Source organism: Rhinoderma darwinii, chromosome 5 (genome assembly GCF_050947455.1).
Source record: "Rhinoderma darwinii isolate aRhiDar2 chromosome 5, aRhiDar2.hap1, whole genome shotgun sequence".
Lineage (NCBI taxonomy): Eukaryota > Metazoa > Chordata > Amphibia > Anura > Rhinodermatidae > Rhinoderma > Rhinoderma darwinii.
Genome location: NC_134691.1, coordinates 198295468 through 198315846, shown reverse-complemented (window position 1 = coordinate 198315846; position 20379 = coordinate 198295468). Strand labels below are relative to the sequence as shown.

Genomic DNA, 20379 nt, shown 5'->3' with positions numbered 1-20379 from the left:
GCCATTGAAATCAATGGGAGGCAGAAAATGCATTTTTCCCTGCGTTTTTTGTCTGCTGTCCTCAATCGCAGCGGGCAAAAAACGCGGCAAGATAGTTTGGGCAGGTCAAAATCTGCCTCAAAATTCGGTGTGCAGTTCGCGGGTGCGCATGCGCGGGAGTTTGCGGGTGCGCGCGATCGGTTGCACGGGCGGCAGTGTTTGACGGCCCCCATGACGACCCCCATGCTACCCAGGGCCGCCATCAGGGGGGGTATTATGGGTACTGATGTGAGAGGCCCGGCCAAACCTAATTGAAAGGGGGGCCCGCAGCTCACGACATTCTTTTGGTGAAAAAAACAAGCCCCATTGCAGGGGCCTGTTTTTTTTTTCTACCAAAGGCAAGTCGCGGCAGTTGCCGGGCCCCCCTTTCAATTAGGTTTGGCCGGGCCTCTCACATCAGTACCCATAATACCCCCCCCCCCCCTGATGGCGGCCCTGGGTACCATGATATGGTGCTGGACGGAGTACCGTTAACAGGCGGTGCCACGGTAGGGGGGCCCAGAAAATTTAGCTGTAGGGGGCCCTGAAATTCCTGATGGCGGCCCTGGCAACGATAGCTGTTAACCCTGCGCTGCTACTAAATTACAGATGCAGCTGGTAATCCTGGGCTGCTAATCAATTAAAGACCCGAGTGGCCACGCTGGGAGAGAATATACATATAACAATATACTCAGTGACCAGTCAGCTGTTCACTGAGACAGAGCACGATTCCTTGCGGTGTGCATACGCAGGGTTTATAATAAATCCAATACAGACCCTTGCCAGCACCACCTCTTCTATTTCCACTGAAGGAGAAAAGCTTCCAATAGCTTCCTTATCAGTGGAATTTGAAAACCAAGAAATACATAATATAATAAAATAAGGTTGAAAGACTTTATTAATAATAAAAATATTATAAATTGTGGCAATAAAAGGGGACATTGCACAGGACAAATCTTTTCCCTACTACATTAGTCGGTATCAATAAAACCATTGAAGGCGACATTAAACCCACCGTGCTCTACTTTTCCCTCTTTACCCATACCTACACTTTTTATTATTCAATAGGTGGTGTACACCAGAGCACGGAGGGACAATAAAAAATAAAAAATAAAAATATCAACAAAATTGGAGGCTCTTCTTCAACAATTCCTTAACTACAAAAATGGTCATAACTTGGCCAAAAATGCTCGTTTTTTAAAAATAAAAACGTTACTGTAATCTACATTGCAGCGCCTATCTGCTGCAATAGCAGATAGGGGTTGCAAAATCTGGTGACAGAGCCTCTTTAAGTACAACTGGGCGTGTTTAACCCCTTAAGGACACGGCCAATTTTGGCCTTGAGGACAGAGCAATTTTTTTTACATTTCCCTCTTTGCATCCCGACGCTCATAACGCTTTTATTTTTTGTACGACGTAGTTGTATGAGACTTTGTTTTTTGCGGGACGAGTTGTACTTTATGTTCGTACCATTTTTTGGTACAAATACATTATCGTTTAATTTCTATACATTTTTAATTAGATTAAAATGCAGAAAAAAAGCAGTTGCGCAGCAGTTTTAATATATTTTTTTTTTACACCATACACCGATCATCATAAATAATGTTATACATTTGTTGTACAGGTTGTTACGGTCGTGGCGATACCAAATATGTCTATATTATTTCATGTTTTGGGACTTATATTTGAAAAAGTTTATTTATTATAAAAAATGTGTGTTTCTGTGGATTTTATTTACCATTATTTTTTTTTTACATTCATTTAACTTTTTTTTTTAATCCCATAAAGGGATTTATCATTTTTATTTTGTAAATGTAATGTACTGGCATAGATCTATATGCCAGTACATTAGCCTGTTACTGATCGTACACAGGCAGTTGTTAGGGCATACCTCAGTATGCCCTAACAACAGGAAATATGTTCAGACAGCCCTGGGGTCCTTCACTGGACCCTGGGCTGTCTGGCCATATGAGTTGTGGGCTTTGATCGCGTCACAGTTATTTTCTGTGACGCGATCAATGTGCAGTCCCCTCTCCTTGAACGCCGCGATCAGCTGTCATCGCGGCGTTCAAAGGGTTATCAGCGGAGAGAAGATGTTTCTCTCCTCTCCGCTGTCAGAGCGGGGCCGTGGCTGTGTATTACAGCCTTTGCCCCGCTCTTGATCGCACACACAGAGACGGCAGAGACTGCTGTCACACAGGACGAGTATGCTCGTCCTAATGCGCGAAGTGCTCGCCGCTCAGGACGTGCATACTCGTCCTGTGTCGGCAACCAGTTAAAATTAAGTCCGAGTGGGCGTGTATTGTGTGTGTACATCTGGGCGTTTTTACTTGTTTTACTAGCTGGGCGTTGTGAATAGAAGTGTATGATGCTGACGAATCAGCATCATCCACTTCTCTTCGTTAACACCCAGCTTCTGGCAGTGCACAGACACACAGCGTGTTCTCGAGAGATCACGCTGTGACGTCACTTCCTGCCCCAGGTCCTGCATCGTGTCGGACGAGCGAGGACACATCGGCACCAAGCGACAGAGGCTACATCGACTTACCTGCAAACGCAGATGCTGCTGCAGAATCAACTGTAGCCTCTGTCGCCTGGTGCCGATGTGTCCTCGCTCGACCGACACGATGCAGGACCTGGGGCAGGAAGTGACGTCACAGCGTGATCTCTCGAGAACACGCTGTGTGTCTGTGCACTGCCAGAAGCTGGGTGGTAACGAAGAGAAGTGGATGATGCTGATTCGTCAGCATCATACACTTCTATTCACAATATGATTAGACGCGAAGTCTCACAGGACATAGGTATAAAGATGGGAGAAGAAATCTCAACCACCCATTTACACAATTAGAGATAAAGACTCTAACAATACATAATAAACCAGAGAAAAAGAGTCCGTATATATCCACATATGAAGAAATTACACATCTTTATTGATAATAAATACACAGAATAACAAAAAGCAGAGAATCTAAAAATGAGTCCTTGACTAAGTCACAGTTACCAATATTAAACGGAATATTAAGTCACATAAGAGTATACAGGTTTAATTGATAATCAAAATTACTCCTACACAGGGTATCTCTATAAAAATTTATAAATAATAAGATGTAAATACAAAGAGTACAGCAGACCAGACCATTAGACCGTTTGCCTAAGTGAACTAGTGTTCCTAAGGAAATAGCAAGTGTCCCTATGAATCCAGTAAATGCACTTACCCATATTGAGGAGAATCGTGTGACCCAGAGTGTGGAAGTGCGCCCGACGCGCGTTTCGCTTATAGCTTTCTCAAGGGGTCATGTTTTGGGACTTATATTTTAAAAAGTTGATTTATTATAAAAAATGTGTGTTTGTGTATTTTATTTACTTTTTATTTATTTATTTACCATTATTTTTTTTTTACATTCATTTAACTTTTTTTTTTTTAATCCCATAAAGGGATTTATCATTTTTATTTTGTAACTGCAATGTACTGGCATAGATTTATATGCCAGTACATTAGCCTGTTACTGATTGTATACAGGCAGTTGTTAGGGCATACCTCAGTATGCCCTAACAACAGGAAATATGTTCAGACAGCCCTGGGGTCCTTCAATGGACCCTGGGCTGTCTGGCCATACGAGTTGTGGACTTTGGCTCTGATCGCGTCACAGTTATTTTCTGTGACGCGATCAATGTGCAGTCCCCTCTCTTTGAACGCCGCGATCAGCTTTCATCGCGGCGTTCAAAGGGTTAACAGCGGAGAGAAGATGTTTCTCTCCTCTCCGCTGTCAGAGCGGGGCTGTGGCTGTGTATTACAGCCGTTGCTCCGCTCTCGATCGCGCGCACAGACGCGCGCAGGGACGGCTGTCACATAGGATGAGTATGCTCGTCCTAATGCGCGAAGTGCTCGCCGCTCAGGACGAGCATACTCGTCCTGTGTCGGCAACCAGTTAAACACGCCCAGTTGTACTTAAGAAAGGCTCATTTGCATAAATATAAAAATGCTCATAACTTGGCCAAAAATGCTCGTTTTTGGAAAAAAAAAAAACGTTACTGTAATCTACATTGCAGAGCCGATCTGCTGCAATACGAGATAGGGGTTTGAAAATCTGGTGACAGAGCCTCTTTAAGGGGTTAAGGGCCGACTAAACGAGCACTAATCAAGGAGACAGCTCGTTGATCGGCGCTCGTTTGTTCCCTTCACAAGGAGCTAGTATGGGGACAAGCGCTTGTTACTACGATCGCTCGTCCCCATACATTTGTATCAAGTCAGCAGCACATCTGCCTGTTTACACAAGGAGATGTGCTGCCGACAACGATATTTTCAGATTTAAAACGATACGATCAGCCGATGAACGTTCATCGGCTGATCGTCGCCCTGTGAACGCTCGTTTGCCCGATAATTGGCCAGTGTAAAAGGGCCTTTAGGTTGGGTTCTAACACAGAATAAGGCCGGGTTCCCGAGTTAAAAATAAAAAAACTCATACTTACCCAGAACGCCCTCCTTCTTCCTGCAGTCCGGCCTCCTGGGATGACGTTGCATCCCGTGTGACTGCTGAAGCCAATCACAGGCTATAGCGTCGCATGGCCTGCAACGTCATCCAGGGAGGCCGGAGCGGACGTCAGAGGAGGGAGGGGTTAAGTATGAACGGCTTTCTTCCGCGGCGGATATTCTGTTCGGAAAAACTGCACTATAATGTGGTGCGATTTTTTTGGACGGAATGTACTGCGGGTTCCAGAACTGGCACGCTGCGTGATTTTTACGCAGCGTATCCGCCCCGTGTGAACCCGCCTAAACTTTGAGAATTTCCGCAACAGATTTCTGTGCAGATTGCAGTATTTATTTACAGTAGCAGCAAAGTCGATTGGATTTTGCAAATCTCCAGTCAACCACTGCGGAAAAACAAATGCAGAAAAGTCATGTGGGAAGCGTTCTACGGTGCAACCCTCAAAGCCGCAGCATGTCAATTTATTCTGCGGATTGTGAGCGAAAATGCTTCATATTTGGCCCAGAAACTTCAATGGGGAAAATAATCTCTGCACTAAAAAAAACACTGCAAGGGCTCGTCCACGCGTAGCGGAAATGCTTCGTGAAAATTCCAACCAGAAATAGACCTGCGGTGCATATTTTTCGGACCTCAGCATGTTAATGCTGCAGAAAGTGGACTGAATTGCGGCGTTTTTCAGGAGATATCGCCATCTAACAGAGAAAAACGCAGCAAAATATGCACCATTTTCTGCAGTCAAACACACAGGAAATGGTGCATTTGTGCCGCATCGGAAAGTCCGCTACATTCAAAGGAATTGGTGCACATATTTTCTGCAGCGATTCCGTTACGTGTGGACAAGCCCTGACATGCAAAGTGAGGCCTCATTCACACGACCGTAAAGCTGACATATTTGGTTCTATTGGACGCGGACACCTTTTCGTAGCGCTACGAATGGGTGTCCGTGACGTAGAACCCTGCCGGGTATTATGGAGCATGTCTGTGTTTTACGGTCCGTGCTCCTATACTTTGTATAGGAGCACAGACCGAATATGCGAGTGGCCGTCAGCGCCCGCAATCATGGGCTGTGATTACGGGCACGGTCGTGTGCATGGGGCCTAAAAAATTGCTGCGGATTTCTGTAAAGTACCTGAGGCTTTTTGACATTCTGTTGCAGAAAACGCGTGTGAGAACGTACGGTGACACGTGGTGTATATAGAATTACTGGTTGCGTATGTGAACACTGCAATATTACAGCACCGTGTGAGAGGCGTACATGCGATTTCAGTGTATACATACGGGCTGCATCTGCTGCCGAGGGATAACGAACTAGTTTCCCCGGGCTCTAGGAGACACTGTCAGGAAGTGAGGGCGGGGCCGTACACGTGGTATCTTTAGGGAGGGGCTCGCAGTAACAGCCGGGCCCGGTCGGTGGTCGCCCTCAGACATGGCAGATAATGAGGAGCCGCTCTACGGCAACTTCAGCACAACTCATGGCTCCCGGCCTGGCACTCCTACCGAGCCAACCACTGAACCCCTTCCCGAAACCCCAGCACCTCCCAGACAGCAGACAAAAACTTCCTCCCGCCGCCCGCCAGTCTTACTCCAGCTGCCCCCCGGGCTGCCCCTCCGCTTTGATCGGAACATCAAGCAGGCTTTCTACAACACCGGAGCTCTGCTGTTCGCGGCCGGATGCTGCGGGGCGGCTGTGCTCGTCTACTTTATCCTGGAGGCCTTCCTGCGGCCGCTGCTGTGGGCCGCTCTGTGTGGCACCTTCCTTCACCCGTTCAAGCACTCACTGACCGGAGTATGCCGCCGCTGGCTGTGCCGCCTCCAGCGTCAGGGCTCACCCGTCGTACTCGCAACAATGCTGCTGCCCTTCAGCTTTGTTAATCACAGCCTGGAGGCCCTGGGGGAGTTCGTTGCCCGCAGGCTGCGGGTATTGGTACCCGTGTTAGCCGGGGCGCCCCTCTTGTACCTGCTGTACTTGGTTGGAAGCTATCTCGGGGTGCGGGAGCTGCTGGCTCATATGTGCGGTCTGATCTGTGGTGCCCTGGACTACTTCAGCACGCTGTGGGTGAGGAGGGTCACATGTGCCACCACGTACTACACACTATATTACATATATTCTATACGTGAGGGGAGAACTAAAAACTAATGCTCAGGAATGAGGGATTTGCCCATGGCGACCAATGGGAGTTTAGCGCGATGTCATCAGCTAACTTATTGGTTGCTATGGGCAACTGCTCCACTTTATCCCTGCACAAAGGCGGCTTTCACACGGGTCTAATGCAGATGCTTTTTTGCAATGTATTGCGACACCTGGACCTCAAGCTGTTCATCGGAACCAAAGTTAGCGCACCATAGACTTCTATGGTGCGCTAACTCTGGTTCTCATGACCGCATGAGGTCTGGGTGTTGTAGCCGTAATACATTGCAAAAAAGCACCTGCGAAATCCACGGGAGAATTGCGGCCCCATTCATTCCTATGGGGCCATGCACAGGACCGTGGTTTCCATGATATGTGAATGGCCCAGGAGCCTGCACCACAGAAAGAAGGGGCATGTCTTATTCCAGCCATGTTCTGCGGTCCAGACTTATTGAAAATAATGGCCGCGCCCATGTGCACGGCCCGTGATTTGCGGGTGGCACTCCGCCCCCAGCCGACTCTAAAATCACGGCCGTGCACATGGCTACCCTCGTGTGCATGAGGCTGAAGTATTTTGCATCCGTATTTTTAAGCAGTCATAGGAACTGAATAATGGAAATATCGGAAGTGCTGAATCTGTCAAATGACAGTCACCGATGGAGCGCACTGATATTAATGGGTTCTGTTGTTTCTCCGTAATTTTACCAGACAAAATATCGCTCCATGCTGCGCTATTTTGTCAAAAATTCCAGACAATCGGTCACTGATGCTCCGATGCGGATGGGAACACAGCCTTAGGCCTTAATCACACTAACGTGTTATACGTCCGTGATACGTGCATGATTTTCACGCGCGTCGCACGGACCTATGTTAGTGAATATGGCCGTTCAGACTGTCAGTGAATTTCACGTAGCGTATGTTCTCTGTGTAAAACTCACGACATGTCCTATACTTGCCCGTGTTTCGTGCAGCACGCACCCATTGAAGTCTATGGGTGCGTGCAAATCGCACACGGAAGCACTTCCAGGTGATGCGCGCTACAGTAGTAAAATAAATGAATGAAAACAGAAAAGCACGCTGTTAGTGTCATAATGATGCCGGCTGCGCGAAAAATCATGCAGCCGCGCACCGTATGCTGATGACACACTGACTTTTTGCGTGAGCAAAACGGACACGTCCGTGTGAATAAAGCCTAAACATAAGAAAACGATATTGGGTAGCGTTGTACCTTTGCTGCGTTCTGGACACTCCTAGGTTTGGCCTAGAAATACTGACAATACTGCCCTGTGAATGAGACGTTTTAATAAGTCCCGCAAGATCCTTTTTATGAGCTGGACCTTGCGTACAGAGCTATGACCGTATAGAATATAGGTATGCCTATGAGAGCTGGTCTATGGGAGCACAACTAGACGGAGAAATGCTCGTTTCCATCTGATTTCCCATGAATGTCAGATTTGAGGTATGTTCACATGGAGTTTTTTTACAGATAGAAAAATCGGCCTTAAAATTCCTTCACGAGTTTTGAGGCAGATTTTGACCTGCCTGCACTTTCTTTGCTGCGGTTTTCCTGGCGTTTTTTGGCCGCGGGCAAATAACGTTGCGAAAAACGCTTTCTCTGTCTCCCATTGATTTTCAATGGGAGCTCAGAGATGGAACTGCGGGAAGAGCGTGTCGTGTTTTTTCCTGCAAGCGTTTTTTTTTTTCTGCCTAGAACTATTGAAATCAATGGGAGTATTTTTTTTGTGTGGTTTCCGTGTCAAAAACAGCGCCAAAAAACTCAGTGTGAACTAGTCCTTAAACATGGGGAGCTCTGTAAATATCCTACATCTATAGAGGAGCGTGTATAACTATAACATCTTCCAAGGCATTAAACTGAACTCTTAGGCCCCATGCACACGAACGTATTTTTGCGGCCGCAATTCACCCGCAAATCTGCGGGTGAATTGCGGCCCCATTCATTTCAATGGGCCCATGCACACGACCGTGGTTTCCACTGTCCGTGCATTGCCCAGGAGCCTGGACCGCAAAAAGATTGGACATGGCTTATTACGGCCACATCTTGCGGTCCAGGCTCGTTGAAATTAATGCACACGGCTCGTGATATGCGGGTGACACTCCGCGGTCGTCCGAGCCGCAGTTCACCGCCGGTGCACACCACTACAGTCGCGTGCCTGAGGCCTTAGGTTGGGTTCCCACTGTGCAGTTTTGCTTCAGATTTTTAATGCATTTTTTTTAGCCAAAATAGGAATTGGATCCAGTAGAGCAGACCTATAAGGCCTTTCTTTGTGTCCTCTTTTTTTTGGCTAAAAAAAAACAAAAACGCATTAAAAATCTGAACTGTGGGAACCCAGTCTTAGGCTGGATTCACACGAGCGTGGCGTTTTTGCGCGCGCAAAAACCACTTGACAGCTCCGTGTGTCATCCGTGTATGTAGAGGTGAGGCTAGTCGACGTCAGTCACTGTCCAGGGTGCTGAAAGAGTTAACTGATCGGCAGTTAACTCTTTCAGCACCCTCGACATTGAATTCCGATCACAATATCGAGCAACCTGTTAAAAAAAACAAACGTTCGTACTTACCGAGAACTTCCCTCCCGGCCGTTGCCTTGGTGATTCGTCCTTGGAGACGCGCCTCTCTTGACATCCGGCCCCACCTCCCTGGATGAAGCGGCAGTCCATGTGACCGCTGCAGCCTGTGCTTGGCCTGTGATTGGCTGGAGCTGTCACTTGGACTGAATTGTCATCCCGGGAGGTCAGACTGGGAGGAAGAAGCTGGGAGTTATCGGTAAGTCAGAACTTCTTTTTTTTTTTTTACACGTTCATGTATATTGTGATCTGAAGTCACTGTCCAGGGTGCTGAAACTGTTTAACTCAGCACCCTGGACAGTGACTATCTCCTGACGTCGCGTACTGGAAATTTTTTTGCCGGGTTCGGCCGAACCCGATGAAGTTCGGTTGTCCGGGTTCGCTCATCTTAAAGACACTCCGTTTGGATGTTTGTAAACCGAAAAGCACCACGTGCTTTTCTGTTTACATTCATCCTTTTGACAGCTCTTGCACGAATCACGCATTTCGCACGGAAGTGCTTCCGTGCGGCATGCGTGGTTTTCACGCACCCATTGACTTCAATGCGCGAAAAATGCAGAAAGAACGGACATGTCGTGACTTTTTTTCAGCGGACTCACACACATGTCTGCACGGCCCCATAGACACATATAGGTCCGTGCAATGCGCGTGCAAATCACGCGCGTTGCACGGACGTTTTTCCCGTTCGTCTGAATAAAGCCTTAGAAGCACATGAATAGATCTGCACATATGTAAAAAATGGCAGTAAGTGCCTGTTCACATCAGCGTTCGTGTTCCGTTTAACCTTTCCATCACAGGAATCGATGAACAGAAAAAAGAAAGCTGAACAAACTATGGCTTCCGTTTGCGTTACTATTGATTTCAATGGTAATGCTTCAGTTTGTTTCTGTGAAAAAAACAAACTTTACTGAGCTGATACGGAAGCGATAGTTTCCGTTCAGCATTCTGTTCATCAGTTCCTTTGACTGAAAGGATGAACGAAACCCGAATGCTGATGTGAACAGGCTGTAAGCAAAGTACAGAACCCCCTAAATCGGCACATCCTTGCGTATGCGACCAGATGTTGGGCATCATACATATATATATTTTTTTTAACCCTTGATAATTTTGACTATAGCAACCAAACAAATAACCACTCCTTTCCAAATGTACCTGGGAAAATGAAAGTTGGAATATGATTGGTTTCTATGAGCAATGCTGGTGCTTTTTATTAGAACCGTTTTTATGAACGCCGCTGGTAACGTTCTATGCTTCAGACAAACAATTTGGGCCAATCTATGTTGCAGTAATAAAGGAAATAAGACTGTCCTCTTATTGCTGATCCCTGGACTTTGCATGATATATACCTTGTTTTGAGAACTGCAGGTCAATAACTATGGCAAGAATGGGAAAATTGTGTGAACAGTTTGTTCTGTGTTCTCTATTTTGCCCTTTCCATAGAAATAAAACATGACAAATGACTTTGGAGAATAAGTTTTATCCAAGGGGAACTTTGCCTACCAACAACGTGCAAAACGGGGAGGGGGGCAGTGCTAAACTTGTGGCAAACAAGTTACTGTAGACTTGTTATACAAGACCCAAAGCAGTTTCGGACTGGTATACCAAAAACGTTAATAGAAAACATCTCAAAGTTGAAGGCTATATACATCTTTTGAAGGCTTTTTTTCCTTTTTATTTATTTTTTTAATATAAAAAACAAATTGACTTTTCTTAAATTTTTTTTTTTACTTTTTACGATCCAACTTCTATGTATTCTGTATATATAGAAGCTGTATTGTTCTCTCTTAGCTAATTCCATCAGTTCATAACTTGGATGTGATGGATATTAGCTGGATCCTCGGCACAGAGGTTGAATGGCAGTGCAATGCTTCGTCGGGGGCTGTGTGCAAGCGACGGAGCATGCCAAGATTTTGGATGTCACCGTAATGCCTCGTGCACACGACCGTTGTGCCACTCGGGCCGTTTTTGACGGCATCCGAGTGGCACCCGATTGTCTTCACGGACCCATTCACTTTAGCGGGTGAATCGGGTCTGTGAAAAATGGTCCGAGTCTCCGATCCGAGGAAAGATAGGACATGTCCTATCTTTCCTCGGATCAGTGACGGGACTCGGACGGCGCACTCGGTCGTGTGCATGAGGCATAAGAAATCGGAGGAATATGGAAATACAGTAAAGGCCCCATTGGCTCTCTATTGTGGCTCTATATAAAATCTAGCCCTAATACGGCCATGTGCACCTGACCTTCGCTTCAGTAGTGTTTTTCCCAGCGGTTAACATTTGTTGCAGTAAATACATAGACATTCCTTGGCTATCTGGTTAATCCTGCAGTTCAACTCTACTCTGCCAGTGTAGTTTTACGTGACGGCCACAGTGAATAGCCGCAAGCATTCAGCTTTGTTCAGACTAACCTATATATCGGCCGTGTGACGGCCATCTTTTTTAACGGTGCTGTGTAATTTTATGGGGCTATTCACACAGACGTTTTAACAGACCGTATAAAGAGCCTGTGAAAAAAATAGGCCGTGTACTACTTTTGTCCGTTTTCACCGATCCCTCAGCAGACTCACGTCTATGAGGGGTCCGTTAAAGCGGGTCCCGCACGGGTGCAAATCGGCCGTGGAAAAAGGCAGTTTTTCACATGCTCGTCTGAATAAAGCTTTAGGGTTCTAAATTCACATTCGGCAGATTTGTTGCAAAAGTTTCTGAAACTGTCCCATTCATCTGAATAGGGCTTGCAGAAATCCATACACCTGTGACAGAAAGAACCCCATTCACATGATGGAACTGATTTTCATTCGCAGAAACTAATGCAATAAATCTGCCGCAGGTGAAATTACCCTAAGGGCTTGTCCACGCCTAGCGGAATTGCTGCGTATTTTCCTGACAGAAAATATGCAGCAGAATACAGTAGCAGCAAAGTGGGTGAGATTTAACACATTTTTCTGAGCAGAAATTCACCTGCGGTGCATATTTTTCGTACCGGAGAATGTCCATTCCTGCTGCGGAAAGTGGACTGAATTGCTGTGTTTCAGAGGAGATATCACCGTCTCCTAGCTTTGAAAAAAACGCTGCAAAATCTGCACCATTTTCTGCAGTAAAAAAATGCAGGAAATGGTGCGGTTTTTCCGCGGCGGAAATCCTGCTAGTCTGCGTAATTGCTGCATAAATATTCTGCAGCAGTTCCGTTACGTGTGGACAAGCCCTAATGCTGCTGCTGTCCACTGTGATCTTTTATTACTGGTGTATGCTGATGGTTGATTTCTCTCTAGATTTGGACGCTGGTCGTTGGGTATGGACTGGCAGTCTCATTCAAGTGGAATCCAGATACTCAGCGCTACCTTACTGCCGTTTCAGTTCCTGTGTGGCTCATACTGCTCTTCCATTTGGGTAATGTTTTCTATTAATTTGTCAAATGTTATAAATGTGTTTGTTTTTTTTTTGTTTTTTTTTTATACGTTTTTGTCAGGACCTTTTTATCCTGAAGAAGTTAATGTTAAAGAGGACCTTTCCCCTGCCTATACATGTGCAGCGTGTAATGGGCAGAGCTTCACAAACACTGTCTCACTTTAAAAAAATTTCCTATCTTCCTCCGTTATTTACATATCGGTGCCGTTATATTTGGCGCCCGATATGTAAATAAGCCCCTGAACGGTCAATGGGGCGTTCCTATCTAACTAAATGGCAAGGGGGCGTGATGTCTTCGCTCTGACAATGTCCAATCCGCTATGGACCGTGTCATGGCGGCTTGCGCTGTGTTCCCTCCCGCGAGAACACAGACTGGTGGTTCTGCAGAGAGTGCTCTCTCAGTCTGTGTGTGTTCTCGCGGGAGGGAACACAGCGCAAGCCGCCTTGACACTGTAGTAACGCTTTTGTTACTTTGCATGCTAAGGTTCACAGATACTGGTTTTATAAGGGTCAGCTCACACAGCATTTTTTTGGTGTTGATTTTGACGTGGAAACTGCCCAGGAATCCGCACCAAAAAATGTCCAAAATTACCCCCCACTCAGTGAAAGGCAGAGGCAATTTTTTTTCTCGGGTGTCCCTCCCTCTGACCTTCCATTGATCAATAGGCAGGAAAAAAAAAACTTTCTTCTTGTTTGAAACTTTTTTTTTTTGGGCGCGATTTTTGTTATTAATTCATTTAATAAAAAATAAATACAGTGGCAAAAAAAGTCTCATGAGACGCAGCAAAAAAAGCTGCAAAAGATTCTGGTCTTTCAAAGTCAGCCGCAAAAATCCTGAAGGAATTTTGAGTCCGATTTTTTTTCTGCCTGACAAAAAACGTAACCGAAGGCCTTATTTACACGAGCGCTGTGCATCTCGGACATGAAAAACTGCAGTTTTTCATGTCCGAGGTACATCCGTGCTCAGCGCTGCAGGACGCGATGTCATGCATCCCCCATAGTTGAGTCTATGGAGTGACGCGTGCAAAGAACGGACATGTCCTATTTTCCCACGGATCCTTCACACGGTCCGTTGAAACAACGGCTATTTGAACGGTCACATTGAATTACATGGGTCCGTGGAACGGCCGCTGTTTCAACGGCCGTCCCACGGACCTTAAACACGTTCGTGTAAATAAGGCCTTAGGCTGGGTTCAAACAGAGATTTTGTTCTGCCTGCACGCCGATTTTCGCAGCGTTTTCCGCTTACGGCCATTGAGCGCCGCGGGCAAAAAGCACAGCGAAATACGCTTTCTCTGCCTCCCATTGATGTCGGAGGTGTAAACGCCCGAAGATAGGGCATGTCCCTTCTTTTTCCCACGAGCTGGAAAGAAACGCCTCCACCTCCCATTGAAATCAATGGGAGGCATTTTCGGCCGTTTTTGGCGCGTTTTCCAACGCGGTTTCCGCGTCAAAATGTGTCAAGAAAACTCAGTGTGAACTGACCCTAAGGGTATGTTCACACGGCTTATTTTCGGCCCGAAAAACGGCCTAAAAATCAGAAGCAGAACGCCTCCAAACGCAGGTCACCGGTACAATGTGCCATGACTAAGGACAGGTGATCTGTCGGAAACGCGTATGCTTACTGCTGAGACAACCACCCTTACTCCTAGTGGATTTATTTTTGTCTGAAATAAAGTTTGAATATTACTTCCTTTTAACGAAACAGTGCTGGATCAAATTCTTCCGTTTCTGCTTGGGATGCCATAATTGTCAAGGTATTTTACACAAGAAAGATTTGTTTTTATTAAATTGACCACAGTGTCAGCTTTTCAGTATCCCATAATTAAAGAGGCTCTGTCACCAGATTATCAAATCCCTATCTCCTATTGCATGTGATCGGCGCTGCAATGTAGATAACAGTAACGTTTTTTTTAGTTTTTTTTTAAACGATCATTTTTGGCTAAGTTATGAGCAATTTTATATTTATGCAAATTAGCCTTTCTAATGGACAACTGGGCGTGTATTGTGTTTTTAGCAACTGGGCGTCTTTACTTCTTTGGGTATGTTCACACGAGGGCGTCCGTAACGGCAGAAATTACGGGGATGTTTCAGCCTGAAAACATCCCCGTAATTTCAGCCGTAACGGCATGTGCAGGCGCTTGAACGCCGCGTCCATTACGGACGTAATTGGCGCTGCTATTCATTGGAGTCAATGAATAACTGCTCCAATTACGGCCAAAGAAGTGACAGGTCACTTTGACGCGGGCGTCTATTTACGCGCCGTCATTTGACAGCGGCGCGTAAATTAGGCCTCGTGTGAACAAACAAACGTCTGCCCATTACTTTCAATGGGCAGATGTTTGTCAACGCTATTGAGGCGCTATTTTCGGACGTAATTCGGGGGAAAAACGCCTGAATTACGTCCGTAATTAGTGCGTGTGAACATACCCTTTCACTGCACAATCACACTGCTGTGGATCATGCTGGGCTGGAACAATGAGAAGTGTATGATCTCTGACTGGTCACTGATTGGTCACTGATTAGTCACTGATTGGTCAGCGTCATACACTCCTCTGTACAACACCCAGTTGGTAAAAAGTAAAAACACGCCCAGTTGTCCATTGAGAAACTCATTAGCATAAATCTAAACTAGCTCATAACTTGCTCAAAAATGATAGTTTTTCAAAATAAAAACCACTGCTGTTATCCACATTACAGTGCCGATCACATTATGTAGGAGATAGGGCACTTATAATCTGGTGACAGAGCCTCTTTAACCCCTTAATGACCGCCGATACGTCTTTTTACGGCGGTCATTAGTGGGCTTTATTCTAGAGCGCCGCCAAACTACGTCGCTGCATTAGAATAAAGTAAACAGAGCAGGGAGCCGTGAAATCTCCCTGCTCTCAGCTGCCAGAAGCAGCTGAGGGCTGGGGGCGTCCCTGCTCTGCCGGGTGAGATCGATATTAGTATCGATCTCACCTGTTTAACCCTTCAGATGCGGTGCACAATAGCGAGCACCGCATCTGAATGGTTTTGCAGAGAGGGAGGGAGCTCCCTCTCATCTCACTGACACCCGGCGATAAAATCGCCGAGTGTCTGTGTCTTCTATGGCAGCCGGGGGTCTAATAAAGACCCCCAGGTCTGCCTGCAGCGAATGCCTGCTAGATCATGCCGCAGGCATGACCTAGCAGATGCCTGTCCGTTTTAAACGGACAGGCAGTAATACACTGCAATACAAAAGTATTGCAGTGTATTATAATAGCGATCGGAGGATAGGGAAGTCCCCTAGTGGGACTAGTAAAAAAGTAAAAAAAGTTTAATAAAGTTAATTAAAAAAAAAAGTGAAAAAAAAAAAAATGAAAAACCCAGCTTTTCCCCTTACAAAATGCTTTACTATTAAAAAAAACTACAATAAAGCAAAAAAGTTACACATATTTGGTATCGCCGCGTCCGTAACGACCCCGACTATAAAGCTGTTACATTATTTAACCCGCACGGTGAACGTCGTAAAAAATAAAATAAAAAACAATGGAAAAATTGCTGTTTTCTGTTAATCCTGACTTAAAAAAAATGTGATAGAAAGTGATCAAAAAGTCGCATCTACTCTCAAATGGTACCAATAAAAACTGCAAGTCGTCCCGCAAAAAACAAGACCTTATACAGCTATGCCGACGCAAAAATAAAAAAGTTACAGCTCTTCGAATGTGACAATGGAAAAATCTAAAAAATGGCTTGGACATTAGGGCCCAGAATGCCAGCAGGGGGAAGGGGTTAAAGGAGTTTTCCTATGACAGACATTTATGACATATCCACAGGATATGTCATAAATGTCAGATAGATGAGAGTCCCACCTCTGGGACCCACACCTATCTCACGAACTGGGCCCCCTAATCCCTGTTCTAGCTTTTTGTGCTCACGCTGACTCTCGACCACTTCCTGATTACATGGTCGGGAGTTACGGAAACAGCGTAACTCGCTGAGCTACCCAGTTTCTGTAACTCCCATAGTAGTGAATGGCAGTTGCGGAATTAGCGTAGCATGCAAGCTACTCTGTTTCCCTAACTATTATTCAGTTCTATGGGAGTTATGGAAACAGCGTAGCTCAGCGCGTTACGCTGTTTCCGTAACTCCCGACCATGTAATCAGGAAGTGGCCGGGAGGCAGCGTGAGCACAAAAAGCTAGAACGGGGATTAGGGGGCCCCGTTCTTGAGATAGGTGCGTGTCCCAGAGGTAAGACCCGCATCTGTCTGACATTTGAAATATCCTGTGGATATGTCATACGTTGGGGGGTCCCCTGCTCTGGACCCACTCGGGCAGTCATGTGCACGGATCCTGTACAATAGTGCATGGAGGTGCATTTCTCCATGTGTGCTGCCTTGCAGCCTTTGTCGGGTGCAATATGTAAGGAGATATTCTCTAGAATAAATGTATCTTACAGAACCTGTACTGAATGCTAGCTCCTAGGAGCAGCGTACAGTACAAACAATTGCCAGTCCGTGCTATAGTACGCAGAGAAAGAAACAGAAAAGTGTTATAAAGTGTATTAGGAAAGCACTTCACATGAATGGGGCTGTGTTACAATTCCCTACAGGTGGCTGGTGAAAAGAGTGGGGTCCCTTCATTCTCAGGAATGGCGGGTGGCCCAGAAGTCAAACCCCCACCAATCAGAATGCTCTAGCATGTACCAGATATATGCCATAACATTCTATGATGGGAATACTCCTTGAAAAGTGGTTGTATGAAATGCCCCTGAATCGGACAGAGCCGCAATTCCAAACGCAGCCAATGGATAAGTGTGACACTGTTTCTGCGTAAGAAAACAGACCCTTTTATCTAATATCATCCCAACCCTTGCATGGCCTGACAGCTTCTCTCCTGAGAGAATGAAGGGGCGCAACAATCTGAAGATTTCTGCAGCTCCATGATTCTATCAATCTGCACGGGTCTCTAGGATGTGTCTGAAGATATGTATGTCGTTATTATTGAAAGCTCAATGTTATTTCATAAAGATTTGCAAAGTGTAATGATATAAATAGCTTTTTACTGCTGGTTATTTTTCCATCCCATTATAATACCCACTACTTATATAATGTTATTTCGTATTCTTTTTCAGCATCTGTTGCTGGGTCTTGGAAAATTCCAGTTTTTCTCTTGATTGTGTTTCTGATGACATTGGGTATGCTGCATGAAAAACAGTCTGTGCAAGGGTCATCAGGTAAAGTTGGGTAAAAAAACACAGTTTGTGAGCTGTCATTTTTAAAAGTTTGCTAAACCTAAAAGGAAAGTTAACTATTGGACCTGTAGTCTTCTAAAACTGAGGCCCATGAAGATGGATGCACAGCATTTCACTTGATCACCCTTCATGTGATGCTGTATATAAAGTTTGTATCCCTTATAAGCATTGCTTCTAGGTAGGGCTGGGCAATTAATCGAAAAGAAAAAAAAAATTCCACGCAGATAACTGAGGTCATCTTGCGCATTTCAGTTTTTGTTTTTTCCCAGTTTCAACTATCTTCAGCCTCAGGACACAGATACAGTTGAAACCTATGATAGACCAGGGAACCGTCAGTTCCCTGCTCTACTATTCATTGTGTAACATCGGCCGCTTGCAGCTCAGCGAAGACAGGCACGATAACGTCACAGCCTCGTGCCTATCTGTGCTGAGCAATGAGCGGCTCAGCAAATATTTTCAGAGTCCGCTGCACGTCTGGCGTATACCAGCGTTTCAACTTGCTTATTGGTCCACGGTCTTCTCAATGCCTGCCCCATTTACTTCTTGTTTAGCCTCAAAGCCTGCGTGCCATGGCGAGAGGACAGTGCCCGTCCTAATGGTATATACACATATGATGGCAGGCCGGTATATACAGGGATGATGGGGGTCCCTCTGTATTACCCTCATCATCCCTGTATGTTACCCTCATCATCCCTGTATGTTACCCTCATCATCCCTGTATGTTACCCTCATCATCCCTGTATGTTACCCTCATCATCCCTGTATGTTACCCTCATCATCCCTGTATGTTACCCTCATCATCCCTGTATGTTACCCTCATCATCCCTGTATGTTACCCTCATCATCCCTGTATGTTACCCTCATCATCCCTGTATGTTACCCTCATCATCCCTGTATGTTACCCTCATCATCCCTGTATGTTACCCTCATCATCCCTGTATGTTACCCTCATCATCCCTGTATGTTACCCCCATCATCCCTGTATGTTACCCTCATCATCCCTGTATGTTACCCCATCATTCCTGTATATAAGCCCCCCAGCATCCCTGTATACTACCCCATAAACCCTGCACGCAGGGCTGTCAGGAGTGGCACGCAGGGCTGTCGGGAGTGGCACGCAGGGATGATTTTTTAGAATAGTTCTAATTTATATTAGCTTTGTTCGTATCCAAGTATATAATTTCTGAAAAATATACAAGTAATTTTTTGCCCGAGAGCCACTATTTAACTGGTTGCCGACACAGGACGAGTATGCTCGTCCTGAGCGGCGAGCACTTCGCGCATTAGGACGAGCATACTCGTCCTGTGTGACAGCCGTCCCTGCGCGCGTCTGTGCGCGCGATCGAGAGCGGGGCAACGGCTGTAATACACAGCCACGGCCCCGCTCTGACAGCGGAGAGAAGAGAAACATCTTCTCTCCGCTGTTAACCCTTTGAATGCCGCGATGACAGCTGATCGCGGCGTTCAAGGAGAGGGGACTGCACATTGATCGCGTCACAGAAAATAACTGTGACTCGATCAAAGCCCATAACTCATATGGCCAGACAGCCCAGGGTCCAGTGAAGGACCCCAGGGCTGTCTGAACATATTTCCTGTTGTTAGGGCATACTGAGGTATGCCCTAACAACTGCCTGTGTACGATCAGTAACAGGCTAATGTACTGGCATATAGATCTATGCCAGTACATTGCAGTTACAAAATAAAAATCAAAATGATAAATCCCTTTATGGGATTAAAAAAAAAAGTTAAATGAATGTAAAAAAAAAATAATGGTAAATAAATAAAAAGTTAATAAAATACACAGAAATACACATTTTTTATAATAAATCAACTTTTTAAAATATAAGTCCCAAAACATGAAATAATATAGACATATTTGGTATCGCCACGACCGTAACAACCTCTACAACAAATATATAATGTTATTTATGATCGGTGTATGGTGTAAAAAAAATAAATATTAAAACTGCTGCACAACTGCTTTTTTTCTGCATTTTAATCGAATTAAAAATGTATAGAAATTAAACGATAATGTATTTGTACCAAAAAATGGTACGTACATAAAGTACAACTCGTCCCGCAAAAAACAAAGTCTCATACAACTACGTCGTACAAAAAATAAAAGCGTTATGAGCGTCGGGATGCAAAGAGGGAAATGTAAAAAAAATTGCTCTGTCCTCAAGGCTAAAATTGGCCGTGTCCTTAAGGGGTTAATAAAGAATGTAATGCAATATCTGGACATTCAATAATAATAATAATACCATAAAGTGTTGTTGACTAAAGTCATCTATCATCTTGTAGGGATTGTTACATTTTACCTGTTTTATTCATTGCAGTATATTTTCTTCATTTGTAGCCACCGTACTTCCCGGTCACGTGATCACTATTGCAGCTTCGACTATTGCCATGGCGATATCCATCACCGGTTTTGAGGAACACCAGGAAGAGCTGAATTTATCACAACGCCCAGGTGACTGAGTACTCCGTAAGATGATAGCATTTTTTTGTACTCACATTCCATACTGCAAAACAAAGGCTT

General features: G+C 45.3%; 1 protein-coding gene across 3 annotated transcripts in view; it reads left to right on the top strand.

The window, feature by feature from the left end:
* Window positions 1–5876: 5876 nt before the first annotated feature.
* The window catches only part of TMEM245 (transmembrane protein 245), a 49752-nt gene continuing 35249 nt past the window's right edge, over window positions 5877–20379 (top strand). For all 3 annotated transcript variants that reach the window (XM_075826841.1, XM_075826842.1, XM_075826840.1), the window contains exons 1-4: window positions 5877–6561; window positions 12486–12603; window positions 17721–17822; window positions 20197–20310. In XM_075826841.1, coding sequence (XP_075682956.1) covers window positions 5932–6561; window positions 12486–12603; window positions 17721–17822; window positions 20197–20310 — 964 coding nt within the window. In that variant the 5' untranslated portion in view covers window positions 5877–5931. The remainder of the gene's footprint in view (window positions 6562–12485; window positions 12604–17720; window positions 17823–20196; window positions 20311–20379) is intronic.